This window comes from Microcebus murinus, chromosome 21 (assembly GCF_040939455.1).
Source record: "Microcebus murinus isolate Inina chromosome 21, M.murinus_Inina_mat1.0, whole genome shotgun sequence".
NCBI lineage: Eukaryota > Metazoa > Chordata > Mammalia > Primates > Cheirogaleidae > Microcebus > Microcebus murinus.
The window spans coordinates 19,677,857-19,703,944 of NC_134124.1; the positions used below are offsets into that span (position 1 = coordinate 19,677,857).

Consider the following 26,088-nt stretch of genomic DNA (forward strand, 5'->3'; position numbering starts at 1 on the left):
TGGTTTTCCAAAGCCACACATCAAACATGTCTGCTATGCCCTAGATTGTCTTATGAGTGGACTCATGTCAAAGGGGAATGAAGAAGGTCTTTCAGCTGAACTCTGAGGTTCCCTTCAGCTCTGCCACTCCCTGAAATTCCTCCTGGGACTCTGAGCCAGGGAAAGTGTCTTTCCCGAAGGGCTGGTCTGTTTCCCTTTTCCAAATAGTAAGTGATGCTTGAATGCCTGTGCATTTCACTTGCCAAAACCCTGTCTGGTATAATTATAGCTTTCCCTCTTGACCTCTCATTCAAATTTTCCCATTTATATTTACCTACCTATGAGTTTTTCAAGCAAGTGAAAGCCCTGGACATTCCAGAGGGCTGGGGTTTGAAACTGGTACCTTCCAGGCAGAACGGAGAGACCGGGGGCGTTGGGAGGTGATACGGTTGCATGGGTAACAGTGCCAGCTTTGGAATCGGAAACACCTGGCATCACTCCTGGCTGTCACCCACCAGCTGTCTGAACACAGATTCGAATAGAACTTTTCTGAGCCTCAGTTTCCCTTTGTCTAAGACAGGAGTGTTAACAGTGCCTGCCTACTAGAGTTGTCATGGGCAGGCATGAAATGAGACAATGTGTGTAGCAGCACATAACACAGGGCCTAGGCACACAGTAAGCACCTGACAGAAGTCACAACAATGGCGATGGTAACAAAGGTGAGGGACCACCTTATTTTAAAATTCTCCCTTTGGCTAGCAACACCTGAGGGCCACAGCAGGATAAAGGGTGATGCGTATGATGGCCGTGTGCCCTCCCCGGTCTCCAAATGGATTGCCGGTGCTTTCGAATACACTAAGACTCACAAGCGAGTAAGTTTGTCCCAGGATGCAGGGAAACAGATGAACTATGACAAGCCCAGCAGAGCCAAGACAAGACCCAGAACGCCTGCAGGCCAGAGGGCAGCCTCTCCCACGGTGCGTCACTAGCAGCTCCCGGGGCCAGAGAGCCAGCTCTGGGGACGGCGTGGGTCTATCTGGTTGGTGGCCTGCCCCCTCCTTCCCTTCTGCTCCTTCTCCTTCTCTTCCTTCCTTACGGTCGCCCCACCTGAGGGGCAAGGCAGCTGGGGCGGCCGTCCACCCACACTGCAGTCTCGGCAGAGTGGCAGATGCTGGCAGGTAGCAGGCAGACAGGGGGACAAAAATGCCGAGGGGGTGTGGGTGGGGCGCCAGGTGCATGTGCCACACATTCCGTCTGGCAGCTCTCTGTAAGTGTTGCTCTCACACCTGCTCAATGCCTCTCAGTGATGGGGGCTCACCTCCTTCTGAATGAGCCTCTGTTGGATGGCCCTGACTCATCACTGAATTAGGGGTAGTAAGGGCAAAAACAGTTCTGTATTGTTTTACCATCAGGGCAGCCCTTGGAATAGGGGTGATGAGTAGGTGGCATTAGGGCTGCTGTCTCCCTGCCACATCAGATGCTGAAACATCCCTTCTCGGTCCTGGCATTTTCATGCTGAGCCAGGGTAGAGCCTCGGAATCTTTCTTAACACAACTTTAGTTGTACATTCCAAACCCATCAGGATAGGCACTTGAATGAATCCAGTTTGCCATTCCTGCCCTCGGGCTTGTGAAGCTGGAAAACATCCCTGAACTGAGTTACAGCCCTGCAGTGCCACAGATTGACTGTGTGGTTCTAAGTAAGGCGTTTAACTTCTCTGGCTCTCCCTCCTCCACCCTGGGGAGAATGAGGGGACTGACTGAGGCCGCGATGGGGTTTGGAGCAGTAGGAAGAGCCTGCTCTTTTACAGCCAGGCAGGGTGAGTCTTAGACCTTGGCTTCAGCATTTATAAACTGTGTTCCTTGGGCAGGTGACATCACCCACTCTGAGCGTTGGTATCTTCTTCTACAAAATGGAGCTGTGATACCTAGTTTGTCATGTTCTTGTAGCTGTCAACTATACATGAAGTAGGGAGCTCCGTGTGAGAGCAGGGGCTCAGCAGTAGTTCCCTGCCATTACCGTCATAACCATCATCATCTTCATTTACAGTTACTTTTGGTTTAGAATGTCCTCATCCAAGAAGACAGTGTGGTAGAATAAGACAACCGTTTTGATTTTGTGTAACCCATTTTCTAATAAGGACAGGAAGAGTATAATTGCCCCTAAATAATTGCTCCAACTTGACCACGAGCGGTCAGAAGGCCTTAATTGGTCTATCTGTGACGACGGTGGCCATCTGGGTTCGGGGTGATTTAGCGATGGGGTTCTGCCCGAGTGGGGCCCTCGATGATTAGAGCCGAACGGGGTGAGATTTCTCCTCTGATGGGAGTAGTGGCGTGTGGTATAGGAGATTATCTCATTCTCGTCGTAGTGACCTACTAGTTGAACCCAGCCAAGAAGAAGTGGTGGTCACAGACAGTGACTATGGATTTTTTTTCTTTTTTTGAAGACACTGTCTCTGCCTGTACAGCAGCGTATGTGGAGCATGATCCTGCCTCTTGCTATCTTGTCTTATTGCCCAAGAAAGTCTCTGTTGGAAAGATTTAGTCCCTCAATTAGGGCAAATTGATCTCTGCTTTCTCCAGAGTCACTGTTGCAAAGAGAAGTGGGAAGGGTGAGGGGGAGCCGTATCAATCTCTGCGCACAAGCAGGAAGAGGCCTGGAGGGTTTTTTAGACTTCTAGCCTGTGCTTGTAGGTGCGCAGACCATCTTTTCTCTGTGTTTTAGTTTCTCCAACCTGCAAGATGCCAGGCAACACGACACAAAACGCACTTCATCTCAAATAAGTTTCCGGCGACGTAAATCAAAGTGAAGAGAGCAGTGTTTCCCTAAGTGTGTCAGCACGAAAGTGATTTTAAGCAGTACCTAAAACGACTTCGGGTGGTTCAGAGACTTTGCACTAAGCGACACTGGACCGTGTGGACGGAGAGCCTTCTCTTTTCAGTTCTCTTGCCTTTGTCCTGATTAGCTCAATGGAGCACGTCAGCTGGTTTTCCAGAGCTCCCTTCTTGATAAAAAGAAGAGCAGACCTTAGGCTCACAGTCTTGGGGAGGCAGGAGTATCTGACAAAAATCTAAGAACATTGTTTTATTTTTATTTATTGGATATATTTATTTATTAGCTCTTCCTTATAAATGATACCAATTTTCCATTTATGGTAAGTATTTAAAGTTTCCTCTCAAAATAAATTTAATTTACAAAAGTGAATTGATTTTAAAAAAAACAACAACAACAACAACCTGGCTGGGCGTGGTGGCTCACGCCTGTAATCCTAGCACTCTGGGAGGCCGAGGTAGGAGGATTGCTTGAGGTCAGGAGTTTGAGACCAGCCCAAGCAGAAGCGAGACCCCCATCTCTACTAAAACTAGAAAAAATTAGCCAGGTGTGCTGATGCGTGCCTGTAGGCCCAGCTACCCGGGAGGCTGAGGCAGGAGGATCTCTGGAGCCCAGGAGTGTGAGGTTGCTGTGAGCTAGGCTGACGCCATGGCACTCTAGCCCAGGCAACAGAGTGAGACTCTGTCTCAGAAATAAAATTTAAAAAACTATGCAAATGGTAGCGAAGAAAGTGGATGTCACAAAAATCACGACAATAGTGTACAATTGTCAGAGGCTGGGGAAATACAGCCCAAAGAGGAAACCGTCACATTACCATGTTTCCCCAACAGACCCAGTGACTTAATGGCTGTATGTCTAATCTTTACGCCTTTTATTTCTTTTTCTTACCAACTGCACTGGCTAGGAATTCTAGTACAATATTGACTAGAAGCTGTGAAAAGCATACAGCCTTTCTCCCGATCATACGAAGAAAACATTCAACATTTCATCATTAAGTATGATGTAAACTATAGATTTCTTTTGTAGCCATTCCAGGGTCTTTATAAAGGACCCTAACCCTGATTAAAATCAAGAGACACCAACGGTGAGGCTGGGACTTGAGTAGAAAGAAGCTGTCTTTGGCGTTTATTCGAAACAGCTTTTCTGGGCACAGGGCAGATGCATCAGAATAAGCAAGGAGAGGAGTTTGTTGCTGTACGTGATGAGGCCATCGAGGAGTCTACCTGCGCCAGGCACAGGGGGGTCTGGGGAATCAAAATGTCATCACAGCAGTGTCACTGTCGCTTGATTCTCATTATTTTCACGTTGGCTTCAGTTTCAGCGGATTCTCCCTACCGCCTCTCATCACCTCATTTTGCCAAAGATGTCACCAGCAGCTCCAGACTTCTGGCCAACCAAGTAGCAACTCTAGCAAAAAGGAAGGGCCTCGTTTTCCCATAGTTCTGAAAAACGTTCTCAGGACTCATTCTCTGGACCAACTCAGGTCACATGGCCATCCCTGAGCCAATCGCTGCTGCGGGCCGAGGGAATGGAATGCCCTGATTGGTCAGGCCTGCGGCACAGGCTCCTCCCCTGAAGCAGGACATGCAGTCAGCCCCGCCCAAGCCTGACAGACTGAGAAGGGGAGGGGTGGTGTCCCCAAAATCAAGATGTTGTGACCAGAGAGTGGGGGAATGGGTCCCCACCAGGCGTAAGCCGCAGATGTCCACACCCTTGGACAGAAGACTCTCTGTGTTCCGGGTCTGAACACCGTCACTGGACCTCTTTGAGCCCTAATTTCCGCATGTGTCGTAGCCAGGGGGTGATCCCTGCCCTTCCTGGCCCTGTCTGAAAGGTCCAATGAGGCCGTGCACAGGGAAGCCATGTCTAGACTGTGAAGTGCAGTGCACATGTAAGGGAGGAGTCGTAAGAATGTTTACTGAGCAACTGTTCCTTCCCGTCTCTCCTCTCCTGTCTCCCTCACAGAGCACCTGAAGAAGCCACTGGAAGACTACATGGCTCTTTTCCCCAGCGTGAGGATTCTCCGAACCAAGAGACGGGAGGGGCTGATCAGGACCCGGATGCTGGGGGCCTCCGTGGCAACCGGGGATGTCATCACATTCTTGGATTCACACTGCGAAGCCAATGTCAACTGGCTTCCCCCCCTGCTTGGTAAGGGGGCCCCTCCCCCTCCCAAAGGGACCCCAGTCCGCTCCGGGGAGTCACTCACAAGGGTCCCCTTGCCTGCTTGAGGTGCACCCAGCACGGCGCCAGACGCCCTGAGGGATTCGGGGTCCAGGCGTGCTCAGAGAGAGAGACCTTGAGCATCCAGCCAGTCCTGTCCCTGCATGCCCAGACAAGGAAGCTGAGGCTCAGAGAAGGGAAGCGATTTGCCCAAAGTCACACACCACTTTAGCGTCCAGGGACATGACTGCTTCCCTCAGATTACTTTAAGTTCTATTGGAAAGCGGGCCAAGGCTGTCTACTGCTAAGAGCCGAGCTGTGGGAGGCCAGCATGTCAGCTTGGAACAGTTGCCATTCACCGCACTGCCGCTGTGAGCCAGGCGGGTTGTAAGCATTACGTCTGTTCTTCACAAAACCACGCAAGGTCAAAAGTATCCCCTTTCTGCAGTGAAAGAAACTGAGGTTCAGAGATACTGAGTGACTCTCTTGTCCCTTTGGGCTGTAAGTTCAAAGTCACCATATGTCAGGCTCCTATTCCTTTCCACAATTCCACACGGCCTCCCTAAATTCACTTCCTCTTAGACAAGAGTTGTGACAGATACCAGGGGAGGGCAGAGGGCAGCATGATCCAGGAGCCATCCCCCATAGCCTGGGGACAGGCTAGAGACGCGAGGATCGGAGGCTGGGCGTGAGGCACCTGCTAGCTGGCTGAGGAACGAGGCCCGAATTTTGAGGAGTTCAGTTTTGATGAAGGCAGTAGGCTGGTGCTGATAGGCGGATGTTGAAGAGGAAATGTCCCATTGAGACCGGGAGTCAGGTGAGGGACAGGGCCAGGCCTGGAGGCAGAGTGGGGGAAGAGTTTCCACCCTAGAGAGAAAAGTGAGTGCCTCAGGAACGGGTGGGGAAGCTGTCCGTCACAGCAAGCTTCGGGAACACAGTTTCGGGCAAACTGGAGCGTGCAACAGCATCATCACCTGAAAGATTTGTTAAACCGCAAGAGTGTTCCCTCCCAGCCCCCCTCCCCATATTTCTGATCCAGGAGGCCGGGGTGGGGCCTGACAAGTTGCATTTCCAACCAGCTCTCGGGCAGTGCCAGTGCTGCTGGTCCAGGGACCGCACTTTGAGGAGCACTGGTTAGGGAGCACCACCATTCGAGGGTGAGGACAGAAAGCAAAACCCACCCCATCAGCAGGGCGATCCAGCAAGTCCGTAACGCAAGGCAGCGGGAAACTTCATTATTAGATTCTTCAAAGGCCCAGGATCTTACTGGGTCAGGAAAAGAATATAACCCCAAATTTCTGGGAAAATGTTTATTTAATTAAACCAAGACATATTCTGCATCTGCCTCTCCTTACTGAAAGAGAAAAAGAAAAGAAAAAAGCCTCCCCATAAATCGCCTAATTTACAGTCCTGCAGGAAGAACCCATTTGTAGGGTCATTCAGCGGCTCGTAAAGAGAATGAAGTGGCGGGGCCTGCAGCCTCGCTTGTAGTCTAAATAGCCCTTAACTCTGTTTCTATGGAAATATATGAGGGCAATTTTCATAATCTGCAGACATTCATGGAAGAAACATCCCCTGTTCTTCTTTTACCCCCCCTTCCTTTTCCAATAGAAATGTGAGCCCGTGGCGTAGATCTGAAAGTCTGTCCCTGCTAATACCAGCAGCCGACAGGGCACATCATGGCTTTTGTCTGTGAAGCCATTAAGACCTCCACGCATAGCTCACTCTGCCTCCCTCGGAGAGCACACATTTCTGAGCCCGAGAAGGACTCAGCCCCCCAGTGGAAAGCCACTGTTGATAGCATCTCCTTCATCATCATCATCATCATCATGGCTCTGTTAGGCCCTTAGTGCTTTAGGCCACATTAACATTTGAATTCGCCATCTCGTGGCGAGGCGGGCAGCCCGGGCGTCACTATCCACATTTGGCAGATGAGAAAACTGACAGGCAAGGGGGACAAGGGAGACGCTCAGCCTTCCAGCTCCGGCTCCTGAGCTTCCTTCAGGGTCCCGTCCCAGAGTGGCGCTGAGCGCTGACCATGCACCAAGGCTGCAAGAGGCATCTTGGCTCCAATGTCCTGCAGCCCTCACGAGACCCCATGAGATAGGTGCCGTCTTCTCCATTTCGTCGGCAAGGAAACCAAGGCTCAGAGACGTCACATGATCTGATCCAAGGCTCTGCTGCTAATAGGTAACAACACTGGGACTGAATTTGGCCATTGCATCCCCAAGCGAGCACAGCATCATGGAACGCTGTCTTCTGAGGCTGCCTTGACCTCATGATGCCCACCGTGAACCAGCAGCCAGAAGGGCACTGTGGCCTCAGCCTCCTTGGAAGTGAAATCCCCTGGATGGCCGTGAATGACTAGGAATGGAGATGCTTCTCCAGGTCTTTCCCTGGGGAAGATTCTTAAGCTTCGCTAAGAACCCCCAAGGAGTGTCTCCACAAGGCAAATCCAAGCCAACCCCAGACATTCTGATTCAGGGAGCCTGGGCTGGCAGCAAGCATGGGAGTTTTTCAAACACACCCTGGGTGCATCTGGCACTGGTGGCCCTCAGTCTGCACTTGGGGGTATACTGCCCAAAACAGCATTCCTCAAACTCTTCAAGCCATGTGCCTCTGTAAGAAATACATCGGACATCTCGATCCAGTACCCAAATGCACACAGTCATGCAGTGTGACTGAAACGTGTTTCCTGAAAGAGTTATCACCTGTCACAGTATCCCTTACTACCTGGAATGCAGCCTGATATTTAGTATTCTTTTCTGGTTCATTACACATACACAAACACGCACGCACACGTACATACACATACACAATCCCATGGCCCACCTCTGGATCACGTCTTGCAGATTAGAAAAAGGCAAAAATGCTGCTTCCTCTCCCAAAAGACAGTTGTGCCATAGCTTGATGACACTGGAGTCCCAGGCAGCTCCTGGCCTGCCCTGGCCCTACCAGGCTCCCCATTCCAAGTTTGAACTTGACTCTGGGCCCAGAGCAGCCAGGCTCCTCAGCACAACCCACTTGCCCCCCACCCATGGCAGACTGTCTGCCCCAACAGTTCACTGGCACCCCTGTGACAGTCAGGGCTTCGTGGCAGGAGGAAGAAGGAATTCCAAATGGAAGCTGGAATTCTGTTGGTAGGTTGGGTAGAGAGTGAGTTTTACAAAATCAGCTTCCCCCAGGCCTACCCTGTCACATTCCTGTAAGGCGGTGGTCTGCCAGGCTCTTCTTGCAAACAATCTTGGGGAACTCACAACTTTCTGGGACAGTCTGTTCCCTCTTCCACTGCTCTGACTGCTGGAAAAATTGAACCGAACTCCCGAAAGGAGGGCCGTTTGCTCACCGACGTCAGCCCAGGGTGCCAGTGAGCTATCAGGGGCAGACAGTCTGCCATGAGGGCGGGTGCTGGGGTGCCTGCTGCCTGGGGCCACGAGTCAAGTTCAGGGCTTGGAATGGGGGGCTGGCAGGGCTGGAACAGGGGGCCTTCCCAGACGGAAATCAGTCTCTTTCCATGCAGTGCTGATCATTAACAGGCACCTCTTAAGCACTTTCAAACATTATGGTATCCAATCCTCATAACAGCCTGTGAGGCAGAGCCCCTTATCCTGTTTCATAGAGGGTAACTGGGGTTTGGAGACATTATTTGTGTAGCTGCCTCAAGGCCCCACTGCGGATGGCAGAACTGGGATGGGAGCCCTGGTCCCTCTTGCCCAGAGCTTGCACTCTTCCTTCCTGTCCACAGATTCTCAAACTTGAGTGTTCAGAGACATCACCCAGAGAACCTGTTAAAGATGCAAGTACGCTGCAGAATGCAGCATGCACTCAGCTGCTTCCCTACCCGGCCTCACCTAACGGGCATCTCTTGGCTTCTTCAGACCGTATCGCTCGGAACCGCAAGACCATTGTGTGCCCCATGATCGACGTGATTGACCACGACGACTTTAGGTACGAGACGCAGGCCGGGGATGCCATGCGGGGCGCCTTCGACTGGGAGATGTACTACAAGCGCATTCCAATCCCTCCGGAACTGCAGAAACCTGACCCTAGCGACCCATTTGAGTAAGTATGAGCAACCCAGCTCAAGACCCCACCTCAACACACACACAACTGAGGACCACCTTCTCCCCAAAAAGTCCAGTGCAGAGGGTCCGGCTTCCCAGCCCCACACAGTACCAAGTGTCCCCAACCAGAAGCGCCACCTCTCCCAGTGTGTCACAGAGCCTCAGCTCATGGACCACCAGGCTGGTCACCTCCACCTTACCCACCTCTCCGCAGTCTGCCAGCATTGCCAGCAGGGCTGAGTAGAGCTTCTCATGCCCTCTTCCTCAAACCTGGCACCCAGTTGGAACCATTGTCACCACTGGGTGTCCGCCCTAATCCAATTTAACCCCAAACAACCATATGATTGATTTATACCGCTGCCCAAAATTATTACCCATGTTTTCCAAATGGGGACACCAATGCTCGTAGAAGCTGAGTAATATTCCCGGGACACACAGCTAGTAAGTGGCAAAGGCTAAGAGCAGTACAGGTCTGTCTGCCTCTGCAGCCAGCGATCCCATCATTCTGTCGTAGCCCTCAGAAGTATTGGGGAGGCAGCAGCTTTGTTTGTGGCCAGGTTGGGGGAGGCACTGGCCTCACGGCATCCTAGAACGTGACAGCTGGAAGGAAGTGTCAATGCACATGAAGGGCTCAGCCCCTGGCCAATGAGGACAGAGGCCCCTGGAGAAGGAGGAGCTTGCCCGGAGGTACACAGCAAGTGAGTTCGAGTTCGTAGCTAAGCCAGAAATAGAGGCCAGCCCCTTGCCGGTGCTCCCAGCTCTGGAAGGGGGGTCCTCTTCTACAGCAGTTGTCGTGTGAGCTGTGCCAGCACTCCTGCCAGAGGTGTGGAGAAGATCTTTGGGTATGAAGCTCAAGTCAGGCTCTCCTGCTGTGTTAGTTTCCTACAGCCACTGCGATAAGTTACCACGAATTTAGCAGCTTAAAACAACACAAATTCATTCTCTTAAAATTCTGGAGGTCAGAGGTATGAGATGAGTCTTCCTGAGCTAAAACCACAGTGTCGGCAGGGCTGCGTCCCCTCTGGATGCTCTAGGGGAGAATCCATTTCCTCGCCCTTCCCAGCTTCTAGGGGACACTCACGTCTTTGGCTCGTGGCCTCTTCCTCCATCTTTAAAGCCAAAAGTGTAGCATCCTCCAATCTCTGTCTCTCTCCTCTCTCTCCCTCCCCTCACCCCTCTGCTTCCATCACCACATCTCCTCTGACTCTCCTGCCTCCTTCTTTTGCTTACAAGCCCTTGTGATGACCAGATTTTGGGTGATCACATTGGGCTCACCAGGATAACCTCCCCACCCCAAGATCCTTACCCTTAATCTCATCTGCAAAGTCCCTTTTGCATGTGCAGTAACATATTCATAGGTTCCAGGGACTAGGACCCTGACATCTTTGGGAGGGCGCCACACCTCCCTCCTCACAGTTTAGCCCCCAGTGAACCCCCACTTCCCTGTGCCTTGCTTTCCCCGTCTGACAAGCAGGGCTGTTGGCAGCTCAGCCGTTTTCGTGGGCACAGGGCATACCCCGGGTTCCCAGGAGAGGCTGAGGTGGCAGAGCTGGGCCTCTCTGAGGACGTGAAAAGTGGCCAGGATGATGGAGCAGCCTCAGCCAAGGGTGGAGGGCAGGAGCAGGTCCCATGTCCCCTTCAGCAGGTCAGATGCCTGTGGTTTCCTCCTGACCTCCTGTATATGAAACGGCGTCAGTCACTGTTAGACCCTTTCCCAGTGCAAAGATACGATTCAGCCAGGACCACGTTGTGCAGTCAGCCCCCGCCCTGCATGGCCTCAGAGTCACCCCTCAGCTGCCCTAAACCCTTGCAGCGTGATAACAGTAACGGGAGTGACTATGGATGACATTCGGCCTGCATCGCAAAGCACTTTCTACTGACATCGTTGTGCAAGATCCTCATGACGGCGTCCTCAAGAGTGAGTAGAGCTGTCCCCATTTGACCGACGCAGACTCTGTGCTTCAGAGAGGAAACCAGACTTACCCGAGATGACACAACAGCAAAAGCTGAGGCTGGAATGAGCTGCTCCAGAAAATGGCATTTTCAGAGTAGCGGGGGGGGGGGGGTCATCAGAACGCCCTTTATCGTGCGAACCTTTGCAATAAGCAGACGCACTGGCCCTGGATTTGAAAGGTTCTTAAGGATGGCTCTTGGCCCGTCTGTCGTCCTGGCTGCGTGGAGAGGAAAGGGTGATCCAGCTCATGCCGCTGGCTGGTAGCAGAGGCCCAGCCAGTGTCCTCAGGGGCTCTTCGGGACACTGAAGTGGCAGCCTCGCCCTGGAGCAGTGGCTGTCAATCTTGGCCGCACAGTGGCATCATCTGGGGAGCTTGCAAACAATGCGAGGCCGCCCTCCAGACTAGCTACGCCAGACTCCGGGCGTGGGATACGGGCATCATTGTTGTGTGGCCGGGGTTGAGAGCCACTCACTGGCCTAGATGCTTTCTGAGGGACTCTCCAGCCTTTGTTTCCCAATTCCTTCCAGAAGTGTCTCTTCTGCATTGTAGCCGGACAAAACCCCGGGGAGCGGCCAATAGAGAAATCCGGTCATTTTCCGCACACTTTCCCACCGTGCCCAGCAAGTGGGCAATCTGCAGGCACAGCGTGCCGTCACGATGTTTAAAAGACTTGGGTTTCAATCACAGACCCCAGTTTGAAGCACGGCTCATCCACTTAGTAACTGCATGCCCTTGAGCAGATTATGTAGCATTTCTGAATTTCTAATTTCTCCACCGGAAAAGGGGGCCAGTCCCAGAGCACTGTGAAAACCAGATGCAGTGTTGGGAAGGTGAGTGGCACACACTGGACCCTCGGCATTGTCACCAGTATTGCTGAACACAGCAGAAAACAGGACAGGCTGAGGAAGAGGCCTCCCACTGAGGGCAAAGCCTCCAGCACCCCAAATGCCTTAAGGTGAATATCCTGCCTGTTCCTCGGCCCCCGCCACTGGCTCCCACCCAGGCTGATTTCCACCTGCAGAGCCTCAGGTTTGGTTTCCCATGAAGCACCAAGTTAGAAACACTGTGTCGGCCTCTCCAAGCAGTACAATTGCAGCTACAGCCAAAAAACCCCAAACCCCACGATCTTCAGAAGACAAAGGGGAGTCAACACTAATGACACCTTATTTTCTTACAGTAATAGAAACTTTTAGAACTATGCCAGCAACGTAGGACAGGGAGCGTAGCTATATATCTCTGCTGTGTAGGATGGAGAATCAGGCTCAAAGAGGTTTAATCAAAATCTTCCAATATCATGCAAGCCACATATATAAAGTTATTTTTTTTAAAAAATGATAAACAATTAAAATTCCTTTTAATAATATATTTTATCTAAACCAGTATATCCAAAATACGATCATTTTAACATGTAACCAACACTTTAAATTTATCGATGAGTTCTTTCGTACCCTTTTCTTCCTACTAAGTCTCGGAGATGCAGAGTGTGCATCTCACACTCACAGCACATCTCGGTTCAGACCAGTCCCATTTCGAGTGCTCAGTTGTCACCCGTGGCCAGCGGCCACCACACCGGGCAGCGCAGGGTTAATGGCTGAACTCCGCATCCCGGTCACACAGAAGAGGGAGGGGGACAGTTCTCAGTTTCTGGTCCCCTGTCCTTTTCATGCATCAGTTGCTTCTGGACTGTTCCTTCCTGACAGGAGGCAGCATATCGTATTGCCAAGGGGTGTGGACCGTGGCTCGGATTAAAGAGTCGGATCCCAGCAGTGCTGCTTATTAGCCGAGGGGCCTCCAGCGAGTTCCTGTCTGCACCGAGGCTGTAGTGACCCGAGTCAGGGGGCCTGCCGCAGGAGGTCGAGGGGAGGCCTGCATTCGTTTCATTAATAAATAGTTCGATGCGGCACCTGGCGTGTTGGAGCCCTCAGCCAACATTCGAGGGGCTCCCTGTTTGAAGGAGTCCCCGCAAAGGCTTGTGCTCCCCGCAAAGGCTCTTCTGCTGCAGGAAGGCTCAGGCAGCTTGGGGTTAACTGAGGTCTTTTAAATCAGCCCTCTTGCCAGGAGCTTGCAGGGAGTGGGAGTGGAGGCTGCTGCCGGAGCGCTTTGGTTTGAGGGTTTGGAGTCTTCCAGCGCAGCCAGACAAGGACGCAGCCACTCTCTGATAGATTGTCACACAGCAAAGGCGGCTCGGCCCCTGCCAGGTGCCGGCCTTGTGTGAGGCAGCCCCTCCGACTCAGCACGATGCCACGCTGACTGCCTGTTCCCCATGGGTACCACACAATTTATCATCTCTGCACCCTTGTTTATGTCGTTTTCTCCTCCCGGTCCTTTCCCTCCCCCGTCACACTTTGCACTGACACACTCAAATGCCACCTCCTCTGAGTACCCTCCCTTGCCCCGGCTGCCCGCTCACCCCCCGAAAGCTGGGCGCAGACAGGCTCCTTTCGCATTCCTGCAGTGCTCTGTACCTCCCGGAATCTCTTACTACACCCCACCTGACCTTCTGGATCCTTCTGTGCTGAGGTGGCTGCCCCCGAAGGTCTCTGATTTGCCTCAATATTCTCAGTATCCTTCCAGCACCTGCTTTGCAGCTGGCACTCTGAACACGCTAATGAGAGCAGGAATGAACGGAGTGAACCTCCTCTCCCAGTTCAGCTGAAAGAACAGAGGCCGTGGCTCCTCTATAAACATCCTTGGCAGAACAGATGTCCATGCTGGGCTTGCTAAGTAATAATCATCAAAGGAGCATGTTTGAAAACACGGACTCCTAGCTCCACCCCACCCCACCCCCAGAGATTGTTCCAGAAGCTCTGAGGCAGGGCTGCAAGCTGGTTGTCGTTTCCCCCTCTGACAGATCGTACAGCGTAGACAGGCTCGCAGAGACCCGACTCAGACCGTTAGTGGAAGGACTAAAGATATACGTGTATATGATGCAAATACCAGGCCCGTGGGGAAGAACCTGCTGTGATTTCATTTCACAAGTATTCTTGGGTGTTAATCATATAAAGGAACTTGGGATCCATTTGGTTAAAATGCAGCACTTGAGAAGGGAAGTAGTAGGCAAAAAAGAGGAGAGCCTGGGGCCTCGCTGGGAAGGGCTGGGGTCCCCTGGTAGAAAGGTGGCTGTGTTCACGGGGCAGCATGGACCCTGTCACTGGGGGAACGGCGTTGTCAGGCTGCACAGGGAGCACAGGGCCAGGACATCTGCATCATCACACCACGTTCTTCTTCCCTGACAGGTCTCCCGTGATGGCCGGAGGACTGTTCGCCGTGGATCGGAAGTGGTTCTGGGAGCTGGGCGGGTACGACCCAGGCTTGGAGATCTGGGGAGGGGAGCAGTACGAAATCTCGTTCAAGGTGAGCCAGCTCTTCAGAAGCCCCCTCTCCTTGGCACAGCCCCCTGGGGACCAGCCTGGCAGGTGCCTGCCCAGGGAGGGGAGGCAAGTAGAGCTCAGACCAAGGCCCCACACAGTTGGAAATAACAGAACCGGGGCCTGAGCCCAGGTCTGCCTGACCCCAAAGCCCATGCTCCGTCCCGCTATGTTTCATGGGCCTCTGCTGGGACATCAGAAAAAGCAGTTAAGAGGAAAACTAGCTTAAGAGGTTGGCTGCAGTCTCTCACCCTTTCTTCTCAGTGTTTGCCTCTTTCTGGGGTTATTCCCAATTTACTTAGATATTCTGCAACCTCTTAGCAAATCAAATTAATAACAGTCTTAAGTCAGAAATAGGAAATCAGTTTCCTCTCCCAGCCAACTCTGCTCCATTGGTAGGGGCTGCCCCAGGTCTGTGTTGATAACTATCCTGCATCCAAGAGGCTGCATCCAAGCTTACCAGAAAGAGTAGTCATTGATTAGTGATGTCTGCCAGGGCTGCGGCTTAGGTGGGTGATGGCACGTATGTCATTCCTTTCATATCCCCAGCCCATGCAGTCTAGTTTTCCGAATGTAACATCCTCATGAGTACAGTGAAATCACACACACACACGAGGAATCAGAAGAGTTTTAACTTCACAGTTCTCCAATCTGTCAGTTAAACAAGCTTGACTTATGAAGCAGTCTTCCAAGTTTGTTCCCAGAATAGACGTATCTGAGTTGTGAGTTCTTGCCAGAACGTAAACTTCAATGGGAGAGGGACCTTTCTGCGCTTGACTCACCGCTGTGCCCCAAGTACCTAAAGGAGTGCCTGAAATGGAAATGGCACTTGACAAACATTTGTTGGTTGAATAAATACTTGGAGCAGGTGTATCACTGGGCAGAATCGGCATCCAAGCTCCTAACTGGCTCCTGGGTGTAGAAGTCCACCCTTTGGAAGCCCCCCCCCCCAATGGAGAGCAGTGAATGGAGCAAGATTTGCCCAAAGGAATTTCTAAACCCAAACTGATCTCATTCACTCTGTGTGTCTCAAAAACCCATCCGCTGATGCCCGTGGGCACTTAGGGAGGAACAAATGGTGTTTCTCTACACACGGTTTGTTTACAAAGGACTTGGTAATGAACCCATATTGGAAGTCTCTCCCCCGGGCCGGGCCGGGAGGGGAGAGGAGGCTGGCTTGTGTTTCCATTTGATCCAATTATGTCCGTCACTCTCCAGAGGAAATGAGACGGCGTAATGAGGAGGCTCCCGCGGTCTGGAAAGGAGACTTTTCTCCCCTGGCGTCCTCTCTCCTGGCGTTGGGAAGCCGAGTTCCCAGAGCCAGCGCCAGCCCATCTGCCAGCGCATTGCATCCCTGGCCCCTGCGGAAAGCCCGCCGCAGCGAGGGGAGCAGGCGAGCCCCTTCATCCGCTGGCTGCGCCTCCCTGGATCACAGGTGTTCTCTCTCAGCCAGAGCCGGCCATTTACGAGGGGCCAAATTCCCTCTGAGGGAATTTCCTCTGAGGGAATTTCCTCTGATACGAGGGGCCAATTTCCCTCTGATCCCTGCCGAGATCCCTTTTCTTCTTGGTGGCAGAGAGAAGAGAGGGTCTGGAAGGCATAAGTGTATTTTCAGAAATTAAGATAAATCGATATGTGCCATCAGGGCTGAGGGATAAATAATTTGGCTCTGTTTCCAGACCGGGCTGTCTATCCTGATGGGAAAACTCTAGAAAAGATGTTCCGACAGCTCTGACATTTCTAGAAGAGTCACTGATTCTTTCTCTTTTCCTTCCTCCTGCCACATCTCTGTCTCTGTGTGTGTGCATCTCTCTCTCTCTCAGCAAAGTTCTCTGCGTGGAGGTCAGAATCTTCCCAGTTCTAGAGGTTGGACGAGTCTTTAACTCCCAGCCTGGGCTCCAGCTAGCTTCATGAGCCAGCCCCTGCCTGTCCCCACCCCTTCCCCCTTTTTTTCTTGCCCCATTGCATCAATCTAGATTCTTGTTTAGAGGGGACCCAAACACTAGTCAATCTGATTTAAGCAAGTACTGATGGGGCCCACCCCACTGAAATTCCAGGGTGGATCCTACAGGCCTGGCTGGATGCAGGACGGGCCCATGTCACAGGCTCAGTCTCTCCGTCCCCTGGCCCTGCTTCCGTCTGGGCTGGCCTCCCCCTCGGGCAGGCTTTCTTTCGTGGACAGCCCCAGCAACCCCATGGAAAGGAAGCTCCTCTTTCCCCTCAGCCTGTAGAAGTCCCAGGTAGAGTCTTCATTGGCCTGCTGGTGCCTTGCAGCATTCTGATTGGTCTGCTGCAGTCACATGTCCATGGAGCCAGGAGGGTGGGGATGGGCTGGTTTCTTTAAGGAAAGTCCAGGTGTAGTGACCAGAGGGGGGATGGAGGGTGGAGCAGGGCAGACCAGAGATGTCCACGTCACCCAGCCACACAGGGCTGCTCATAAGTCCGTGCCAGGCCACCTTTGCTCTGTTCACTCTTCCCGAAACGCCTTTCCTTAGTCTGGCCGACCCACACTCATCCTCCGGATCTCAGCTCACACAGATAGGTGGCCTCCTCCCGGCCTAGCCTGAGCTCCCTGTGCTGCTTAGGAAGCACCCCAGCATGGCACCCCTGTGTCCCCACGCTCCCAGCATGGCTCGGAATACTGAGCTGGCATGACTAGAAGAGTTGCCTCTCTTGCCTGCTGGACCCAGAGCTCTCTGGAGGCAGTGGGTGGTTCTTGTCCACCTCTACACCCCCAGTCTCTGGCCCGTAGAAGTGTTTCAAATAACCGCTAGTGGCATCACTTCCAACCGGCAACCTTCCCGTGCGCTGCCCTTCCCAGACTCACATCACCATCCTTGGAGGATGGTGTGTGGTGGCAGAGGTGCCACTGAGAAGACTGGCCACTGTCAGGGACCCTCTGGCCCTCACATCCCAGACGGTACTGATGGAATTTTCCTTCCCACCCCATGAGACATGATCAAACAAGGTGCGGTGGGGGAAAGCCCTTAGATGCACACAGATACGAGGGATTGTGTGGATTGGGGCAGCGGCTACAGGATGAGCAGAAAGGGGACTGCAGTGTCCCCAGGAGGCAACGGTCAGAATATCTTCAACTATGGCACGCGGGAGAGAGAAAAGTATCAAAGCAGGACAGCATGACCGAACTAAAGTGAGAAAAATGTAGGCTTTGGGGCAATGTAAGTGGATATGTCTTCTGTGAATAGCAATTTGGCAAAATCCGTTACATTTCAGAGCAAGCACATTCTTTGACCCAAAATTCCATGCCCAGGAGTTTATCCACGAGAGACGGTACGTACACGAGCAAAGATTTAGGCAGAAGCTATTTGTTGAGGCTTTACCTACCATAGGATACGACTGAAAATGACCCAAATGCATGTCCTTTGGAGATAAATAAGTTGGAGCAGAACTAAACAATGGAATATTAAAAAATATAAAAGAAGATAGATGTCTCCAAAATTAAGTTTTAAAATGTGAGCGGAAAATAGTATATATAATATCATCTCATGTTCCGTTTTTTAAAATATGACAAATGCAAAGAATAAGCTTAGAATATGCTTATACCAGCCGATGTTTATTGAGCACTACGGTTGGCACTGCGTCATTTAATCCTCACAATCGACCCAAGGCAGGGCTCTCATTCTCCCCATTTTATAGATGAAGAAACTGAGGCTTAGATTAAACCACATCCCCAGTGACGCACGGTGTGATGCAGACTCCCTGTCTCTCACGGCCTTCGGTGGTAGCAGGGCTACAGAGTCTAGCTGTCCCTTTCTACCTAATGTGCGCCTGTAACATCGAATGTGTCTATCATAAGTACACAGTACCTCTATGCTCAGGAAAAGTTAAGATATTTTATAACTAAGCAGAAGGAAAAATGGGTTCTCAGCACTCCCAGGCTGCCTCTCTCCTTGTGCATTCCAGCACCTCGTTTGGGCCATTTTCAAGTGCAGACATGAGATTCCCCAGAGTGAGCAGTGAGGAGACTCCCAGAGAAGGCCTGAGCCCAAGAGCACCCCTGCAGGGTCTGCTCCAGGAGGCAGGGGCGGGACCCACCACGCTTGGAGAGATGGAGACGGGCCGAGGGTCCCATGAGGCAGGCTTGCGGGAGCGAGGGGCCGCCATGTGAGGGGGCAGAGGGGAGGACGCCCTGCCCTGCAGACGTCAGGAACATCTCTGAGCCTTGTTCCCAGAGGGAATCCCATCCTCTGAGTAGAGGCACGCAGCCTCAGGGGAGGCTGGGGTTCGCTTTGCTCGATACTGAGCAAGGAGCTGCAAGCCCAGTGCTCCTCTCCTTCCACCTGGCGCCAGGGAGGATGGAGAAAGGGTGTGTCCAGTCTAGAGAGAGGCCTTTGTTACAGGAAGGGCCCAGAGCTGAGGACCAGCCCCAAAGGGGGCTAAGTTGCCACACAGGAGGGAGAACTGATTTCCAAAAGCCAACCCAAGTGGCAGAGGGAGATGAGGGCCACCATCCAAGCCCCTGCATGGCACCACATTTCCCTATCCTCTTCCCTACCCCTTCCCATGCCCTCTGGCTCGGACCAGCTGCAGCAGCACTGCCAGGAACGTGGTGCTCATTTCTTCCTTCCCTGGGTTACCCATGGATGCTGGGAACATGCTCTGCTACGTGCGGCATTTTCCTCCGGGGCCACACATGCCGAGCCTTCCAGGAGCCGTCGGCCGGGAACAGGGACCGCACGCTGCTGCTGATTGTCAGCAAGCCATTCGATATTCCGCGCGTGTCTCTGTGGGAGCCTGCCCCCCCCACCCGGCCTCTGAGAAGGCGGCTCAAAGGCCCGAGGGTCACCTGTCCACACATTACTCCCTGACCCGCACACACCTGTCTCTTCATGCTTTGGGCTCTTTTATCACTAAAAATGGCAATACTAATAACTTCTTCCAGGGTTTACTGTAAGAGCTAAATGGGATGACAAATTTATTTGGCCTCGAGCCAGACAAAAAGGAGGCACATTATATGGTGGCTGTTGTGATCATGACCCTCAAGTTAGGTCGGGGGAATAGAACGGCGTGGGATTAAGTGCATGGGCTTCAGAATCAAACTGTGCCTGGGTTTCTACAGCAAGCTCCATCAGCTAGCTGCTGTGTGACCTTGGGAAAGTGGCTTAACCTCTCTGGACTTAACCTTCTTCATCTGACTTAGGGGTTAGAATAATCCTTCATAGTGCAGCTGTGAGCACGATATTAGTCAAGACAGATTAAAAGCTTAGCTCTGTGCCTGGCACGTGATAAATGGTCAGCGAGTGGTGGCTGTTAATGTCGGCACCCTTGTGGCCGTTGTGATGGGGCTGTGGCTGCAGGAAGATGAGTGGTGAGAGCCTTGAGCCTGGCGAGGCAGAGGCCAAAGGCTTTGGCTTCAGGCCCAGCTTCGGGAGCAAACTCAGTGAGGCCCTGGGCTCATCTGCCCTTTCTGATTTCCTCATCTACAGAGAGGCCCTGAGAATCCCAAATTCACAGGGCTGTTGGGAGATGATAGTGTGAACCGGCAGACACATCGCTTGAGGGAGGTTGTCACTGCCCCTGTGTGCGGTGGCTCTCCGAGTGTGGTTCCTGGACCAGCAGCAGCAGCATCCCCTGGGAGCTGGTTAGAAATGCAAATTACCGGGCTCCGCCCCCGGCTGCTGAGTCAGCCACGGCCAGGGCAGCCCAGCCAGCTGGGTTTCAACAAGCCCTCGGGTGATTCCGATGATGCTCGCTCAAGGTTGAAAATCGCAGCTGTAATGCATAGGCGGGGTCCTGTGCAGAGACGGTGCTCAGGCTCGGGGGAGGGAGGACAGAGTAAATGGGCAGGTTGCTTGGCAGGTTGGCCAACAGGTTCCAACACCTTAAGCTTTCAAGCCTGTATGTCGCTGGGTCCACCCTTGGCAGGTGGCTTTCTGTTCCGTTGCTTCCAGCAGAGTTTTTTAGAGCAAAGCTGACCGATGACCAGGTCATGTGTGAATGAATCAATGGGTTCATTAATGTTTGGGCTGCAACGGTCATGGAAAGAAAAACACATGTGCTCTCCGGGGGCAGAGAAGTGAGTGCCTTGCAGCCGGTTTCCAGCAGCCCAAGGGGTGCGGAGAGGGTAGGAGGTGACAGAAACAGGAGACAGAGGGCCTTGATTGCAAGCCAATGGGGACCTCTCTGTTCTGCTCTTAGGGATCACTGAAGAAGCCCAAGATGGTGTCAAGACTGGGCCCTAGAGAGATTTTAGGCCAGGAACGTGCAGTCTCCACGGAGCTCTCAGACTTGCCTAGTTCTGGAGGACCCGACCCCAGATTCCATCCTGGGTTCTGCCATTTTTGAGCTGAGGAACTGGGGAAGGCACTTGATCTCAGTAGACCTCAGTTTCTGCCTGTGTAAGAGGGCGTGACTGTACCTCACTCACTGGCTTACTGTAAGACTGCTGTATTCCAAGTATGCGCCAAAACCTAAGGTAACCACCCACCTGAGGTTGGGGGAGTGGTTAACTATAAACACTTAGGGATATTGTTGAAATAGTCAAATATTTATTAATTTAGATATACATATGCTTAAAAAAACATATAAAAACACTATGTGAATTTAGAAGCAAGTTAAAACAGTTTTTAAAGTAAAATTGTTCTTTCCTACTCTTTTTTACCAACTGCATCTAGGAGCCAATTTAAATCCAAAACTAGGGTGACTGAGGTTGTCACTTCATGCTGGTGATACTTCTTGAAACAGTATCTTCTTGTGCAAAACAAGCTAATACTTTCAAGGCAGCACGAAGTTCTTTCCAGAGGGGAACTGTGTGGCGTACGTGCAGTGCCCTCCACCAGCAGTGACAGGTGCCACGTGCCCCCCTGACACCGTGTGGATAGCTCACAGTGTCCTCCGAGCTTCTGCGTCACCTCATTTTTAGCCTCTCCACACCCCTAGGAGGTAGGTGGTAATTCTTCCCATTTTGCAGATGAGGAAACTGAGGCGTTCAGGCTTACAAAACTTGCTTAAGAGCCTGGATCAGACCTCAGTTCTGTCTAGGACCAAGCTTACCCTGTGTGCCTCCTAAGCACACCGTTAATGCCGAATATTTGGTGGCAAAATTATTAGCGTCTTATTTCCCACCCCACAAGTGCAACTGATGAGGGTGTGAACTTCACAGGGGTCCCCTGCAGAGAAGCCAACGGCAAAGACAGGTCTTTGCCCTGCCTATAAGCAGGTCAGGTGCCCTGGGCTTCCTGGCTGGCTTCCAGGCAGCCCTTCCTGGGCAGAGAGAGGTCCGCTCCAGCCTTTGCCTGCCCACTTCCCTCCGCGACTGGACAGGCCCTTCTGCCACGTGCTCGCTCGCTCTCTCTCTCTCTCTCTCTCTCTCTCTCTGGGTCCCATTGTGTTTTCCTGATACACATCACTCGTTTCTTTCCTCAGTTTTGGAGATAAGAGCAAGTAATTGTCTTTTATAGACACTGTAATGAAGCCTGTCATCACACAAAAGAAGTTTGCTAATAAAATAAATCAAAGCAGCCATGAAAATGAATGGGGAGCCGGCTTGCACGATCAGATCTGTGCTGGTCTAGAGGCTCGGCAGCGCTTCTGGTGGGAAGACACCCGCAGGGGGACTCAAAGGGCGTCAAGGCACAGGCTGGCAGGATATTTGGGAGCTCCTCGCGGCGAAGCGGAAGGTTTCCAGAGCAGACAGCTGCACCCCCCCCCCCCCCCGTGTGGGAGGGAGTTAGGGAAGGGACAGGGCGGGGAGAAAGCTGACACCAGACAGCACCAGAAGAGGGACTGCAAAAATGTCATCTCAGCAGCCTGTGTTTGTTCCCGTCTTAAAACAGGATGGGCTCTGGTCAAATGTGAACCGGCTGCTGCCAGCCTTGGCCGCTCCCTTCTCTCTGCCACCAGCTGAGCCCCCTTCCTGCCAGGTGGAGGGAGGTAAGAGGACAGTGCCCTTGGGTGGCCAGGCCCCAAATGGCATATGTTGACTCTGCCTCCCACACCTGGTCCTGGCTTTCTCCTGATCAGTTGCAGGTTTTGCCACCAAGTCCGTTAAGAACAACTATTTCCTCCCTCTGAGCCTCGGTTTCTCCATTTGGGAAATCAGGCCATAGAATAAAAAAACATAATGGTGTTGGGCAAAAGGGCAAATGCTATATAATTTCAAGGTGGCGGTATTCTCGTCCTTTCACAAGTAGAAAGGACTGACATTCGTCAGGTTCTCTGGGAGCCAGGCCTTGAGCTAAGTGCTTTTCGCAGTTGTCTTGTGCCACCTCAACGGCCTCGTGTGATCATCGTCCCCATGTCACAGACGAGGACAGCGAGGCTCCCCAGGTTAAGTGGCTTGCACGAGGCCACACAGCTGGCGTGGTGGCCTTAGGACTGGCACGCAAGGAGTTGGGCTGCAGTGTGCGTCTGTGTCTGCAGTGGTCCCCGGCTCAGCTGTGAAGGAAAGGAGGGGACTAAAGGCACAAAGCATGAGTGACCCGGGCCGTGAGCATAACTCCAGGGCCCGGGACCTGGGACCACTCTGGCCAGCTCCCCGCCCAGGCGAGTCACCACGCCCTTCCCTGGCCCCAGCTTGTCTCTGTGGCAGCCTGTCCTTGGAAGGAGAGTCCCCTCCAGGCTTGGGATTCCGTCTCTCCGTGGCAGAGTTGGGAGCTGTTTGTTACCAGAGGGAGGTGACCAAGCAGTGGCCACGAATGATGACACTTTCTCTGGCCTCCTCTGTCGGTCCCACTTCAGCCCAGACAAACCCAGCCAGGAGCCAGCCCGAAAGAGATGGAGATGGGAACTTCTGCCCAAGAAACAGCGAAACCTCCTGCTCCCTGCTCCTGACATATATTCTTGCTAAGATTACTATTAATAGAAGCAAAAAAAGACACAGTGCATGTCCTCTGGAGACTAAAGAACTGATGACAAAATGAGATTCATCCTTCTCTCTAGTTAAGTCCCTATTCCCAAGATTTTTGTGTCAGTCTTGATTCAGTTCCCTCTTTGTGAATTCTGCGGGTGTGGACTGAGTGCCTCCCACGGGCAGGGCGCTGTGTAGGCAAATACACCAGAGGCGCCCCCTGCCCACACAGACCCTGCGCCCAGGGGGGCACAGAGGGGCTGGTGAGGACTCTTATGCTACAGGTGACAGGAAATTATCTTAAACTGGCTGTGGCCAAGAAAAAGGGACAGGGGTGGGCTGTGTTCAGCATAACTGGTTCCAGGTACTCCAACAGGTGACTCCCTCCCTCTCCTGCATTCACAGGCAGGCCCAGCCTCACCGTGTGGTGGCAGAGGTGGCCACTGGTGACCGCAGTCCGTTGTCCCCTTTACTCTCCATCAAAGAGAAAAGCGTGTGGCCATCTGTCACACCAAGCCCCAGCACGCACAGGGACCGTCAGAGGCACCCCCTGACCCTGCCTTACACCAGCTTCACAGCGCAGGAGGCTGGGGTGGCCCAGGTGGAGCGGTCGGGAGGACAGTCCCCAGAAGAGAGCAGGTACACTGGACAGGCAAAAACAAGAGATGCCCAGTGCAGCAGAATAAGACCCGGGCCATAACCCTATGGATGAGTAATACTGCACTCCTGGTGAAAGCAAAGATGCAAGGTGCTGTGTGTAGGTATAAAAGGGTGAGAAGGTGGCAGTTAAGGGGACCTGAAGGGTGAGTAGAAGGTAGCCAGGCACAGGGTGGGGCGGGGCGCTGCAGGCAGAGGACAGAGCCTATGGGCGAGGGAGGGGCGTGGTGAGCAAGGAAGAGTGGGCTGAGATGAGAGCAGCACCAGCCTGGTGAGATGGGAGATGCACCAGCCTGCAGCAGCAGACACCCTGGGGCTGCTTGTGTCCACTGCATCTGGGTGGCCAGAGGGCATTCTGCGAGTTGGGGTGGCCTGCGCTGGGGTGCTCCCACGGACTCTGGAGCCGGCAGCAGCTTTGGCCGCACAGGTGTCCGTCTCCCTGAGGGTAGCGCATCGTGCCCAGGGCAGGCAAGCCACGGAGCAAACCAGCTGCCCAAAGCCTCCCGACATCCCAGGAATCTGAGGGCATTCTGGATGCCTCAGACCTCTCAACAGATCAAGGCCACCTGGTCCCTGGGGAACCTGCAGGCTGATGGCCAGCAGGGTCAGGGCCAAAGAAACCAGAGGTCACAGCAAAGAGAAGGATTTGATCGTGCGGCCGCTTAGAGTTAGGTTTCCCTGCCAGACAGAGCTGGACACGCAGCCTTGTTAGCTAATGCGAGTTTAATGCGGAGTGGAGGGGGCTGGACACCAGCCTGGTCAGCTGCCCAGGAGACGGTCAGACGTAGAGTAGGGTAAGGTGTCCCACCTGCTCAGCGCCGCTCCACCACCCTAAAGGCCGAGGGCAGCCCAGCAGCGACAGGGGCAATATCCGCCAGACAAAAGCATCGTTTCCACATCAATCACTTTGTATAAGGGAAGAGTTATTGTTATGGGATGCTGGCACCTGATCAATATCTCCTGCTTCGAAAATAAACTTCTTGGCTTGGCCTTGACATTAATCTACCATCAGGAGCCCATTATCTCGAGACCAATGTTCTGTTCTATTGACTCGCTTGATTTTTTTTTCTCCCCCAAGATCAGAACATAATTGCATTTCTCCAGGCAGCACTTCCACTAATTGCAGTGGGGAAGCCCGGGACAGAGTACATATCTGGGCTGGGGATGGAGACGGCAGGAGGAAACGGGGGGACCAAGGACCCTCAGGTGCCAGGTGGAAGAGCGGCCCTTCTGAAGAACCCCCAAATTAATCAAGACGTGAAGCCCGATCCCCACACCCCATCGAGCAGCTCCCATCGGATAGGGCTCTTTTGCACAGACGTGGGGCTGCAGGAGTCCCCGCTCGCACCCCGCGTTCCACAAAGGAGAGAATATGGTGACAAGATTAATGCTGACGCCCCCAGTCCAGCCGCCTCCCAGCATGGCCACACCGTCCTCACCCAAAGCCATGCCAGCCTGCGTCCCGGCTGCTCAAGAGCCTCCCAGGCCTTCTGCACTCCACAGCTGGGTGCCCTGTGAGCCGCAGTTGCACTGTGTCACCTCCCTCACTGCCGGCTTCCTGTGGCAACGCCTTACTCTGCCCCGAGAGACCCCATGAGAGCCCCCGCCCGTCTCTCTTCTCTTAGCTCCCTCGGCTCCGGGCTCTGGCTTTCCGTGTGCTGTGACTGTAGCAAGCTCGCCCTTCCCTGGGGACTTTACACACGCGAGCGCTCTCTCCACCTGCTCTCCCCGCTGTTACTTTTACCTTCTTGTCATTTCAGTCTCACCTCAAATATCCCCTCCCGAGGGGGGGGAGTAGCATCCTTGCCTCCACTCGCCTCCACGTGGTGGCCTTGCCCTGCCTTCCTTGCAGCGCGCAGTGCCGCCTGAACCCTCTCCGTGCCTGTGTCAGTTACCTATTGCCACAGGAAACAGTTACCCCCAAGCACAGTCAGCAACTATCTCCCAGTTTCCCGTGGTCAGGGATCTGGGAGAGGCTTGGTTCCGCAGTTCCGGCTTGGGTCTGGCACGAGGTCACGGTGAGGATACCAGCGGGGCCAAGGTCGTCTGCAGGCCCGACTGGGACTAGCGCGTTGCCTCTGGCGTGGCTGGCAGGCGAGTGCTGCTGGCGTGAGGCCTCAGCCATCGCCACGCGGACCTGTGCATAGCGCCGCCTGAGTGGCTCCAAGCATGGCAGTGGCTCCCCCAAAGCAAGTGATCCCAGAGAGAAAGGTGGAAGCCGGAGTGTCTTTATGGCGACCATTTCTGCAGGATCCTGC

At 53.1% G+C, this 26,088-nt stretch overlaps 1 protein-coding gene across 1 annotated transcript in view; it reads left to right on the top strand.

Annotated features, from left to right (window-relative positions):
- Positions 1-26,088, top strand: part of GALNT10 (polypeptide N-acetylgalactosaminyltransferase 10) — a 191,022-nt gene that overhangs the window by 150,798 nt on the left and 14,136 nt on the right. Inside the window, exons 5-7 of the mRNA XM_020283734.2 lie at positions 4,780-4,965; positions 8,856-9,039; positions 14,233-14,350. Of these exons, the coding sequence (XP_020139323.1) occupies positions 4,780-4,965; positions 8,856-9,039; positions 14,233-14,350 (488 nt within the window). The remainder of the gene's footprint in view (positions 1-4,779; positions 4,966-8,855; positions 9,040-14,232; positions 14,351-26,088) is intronic.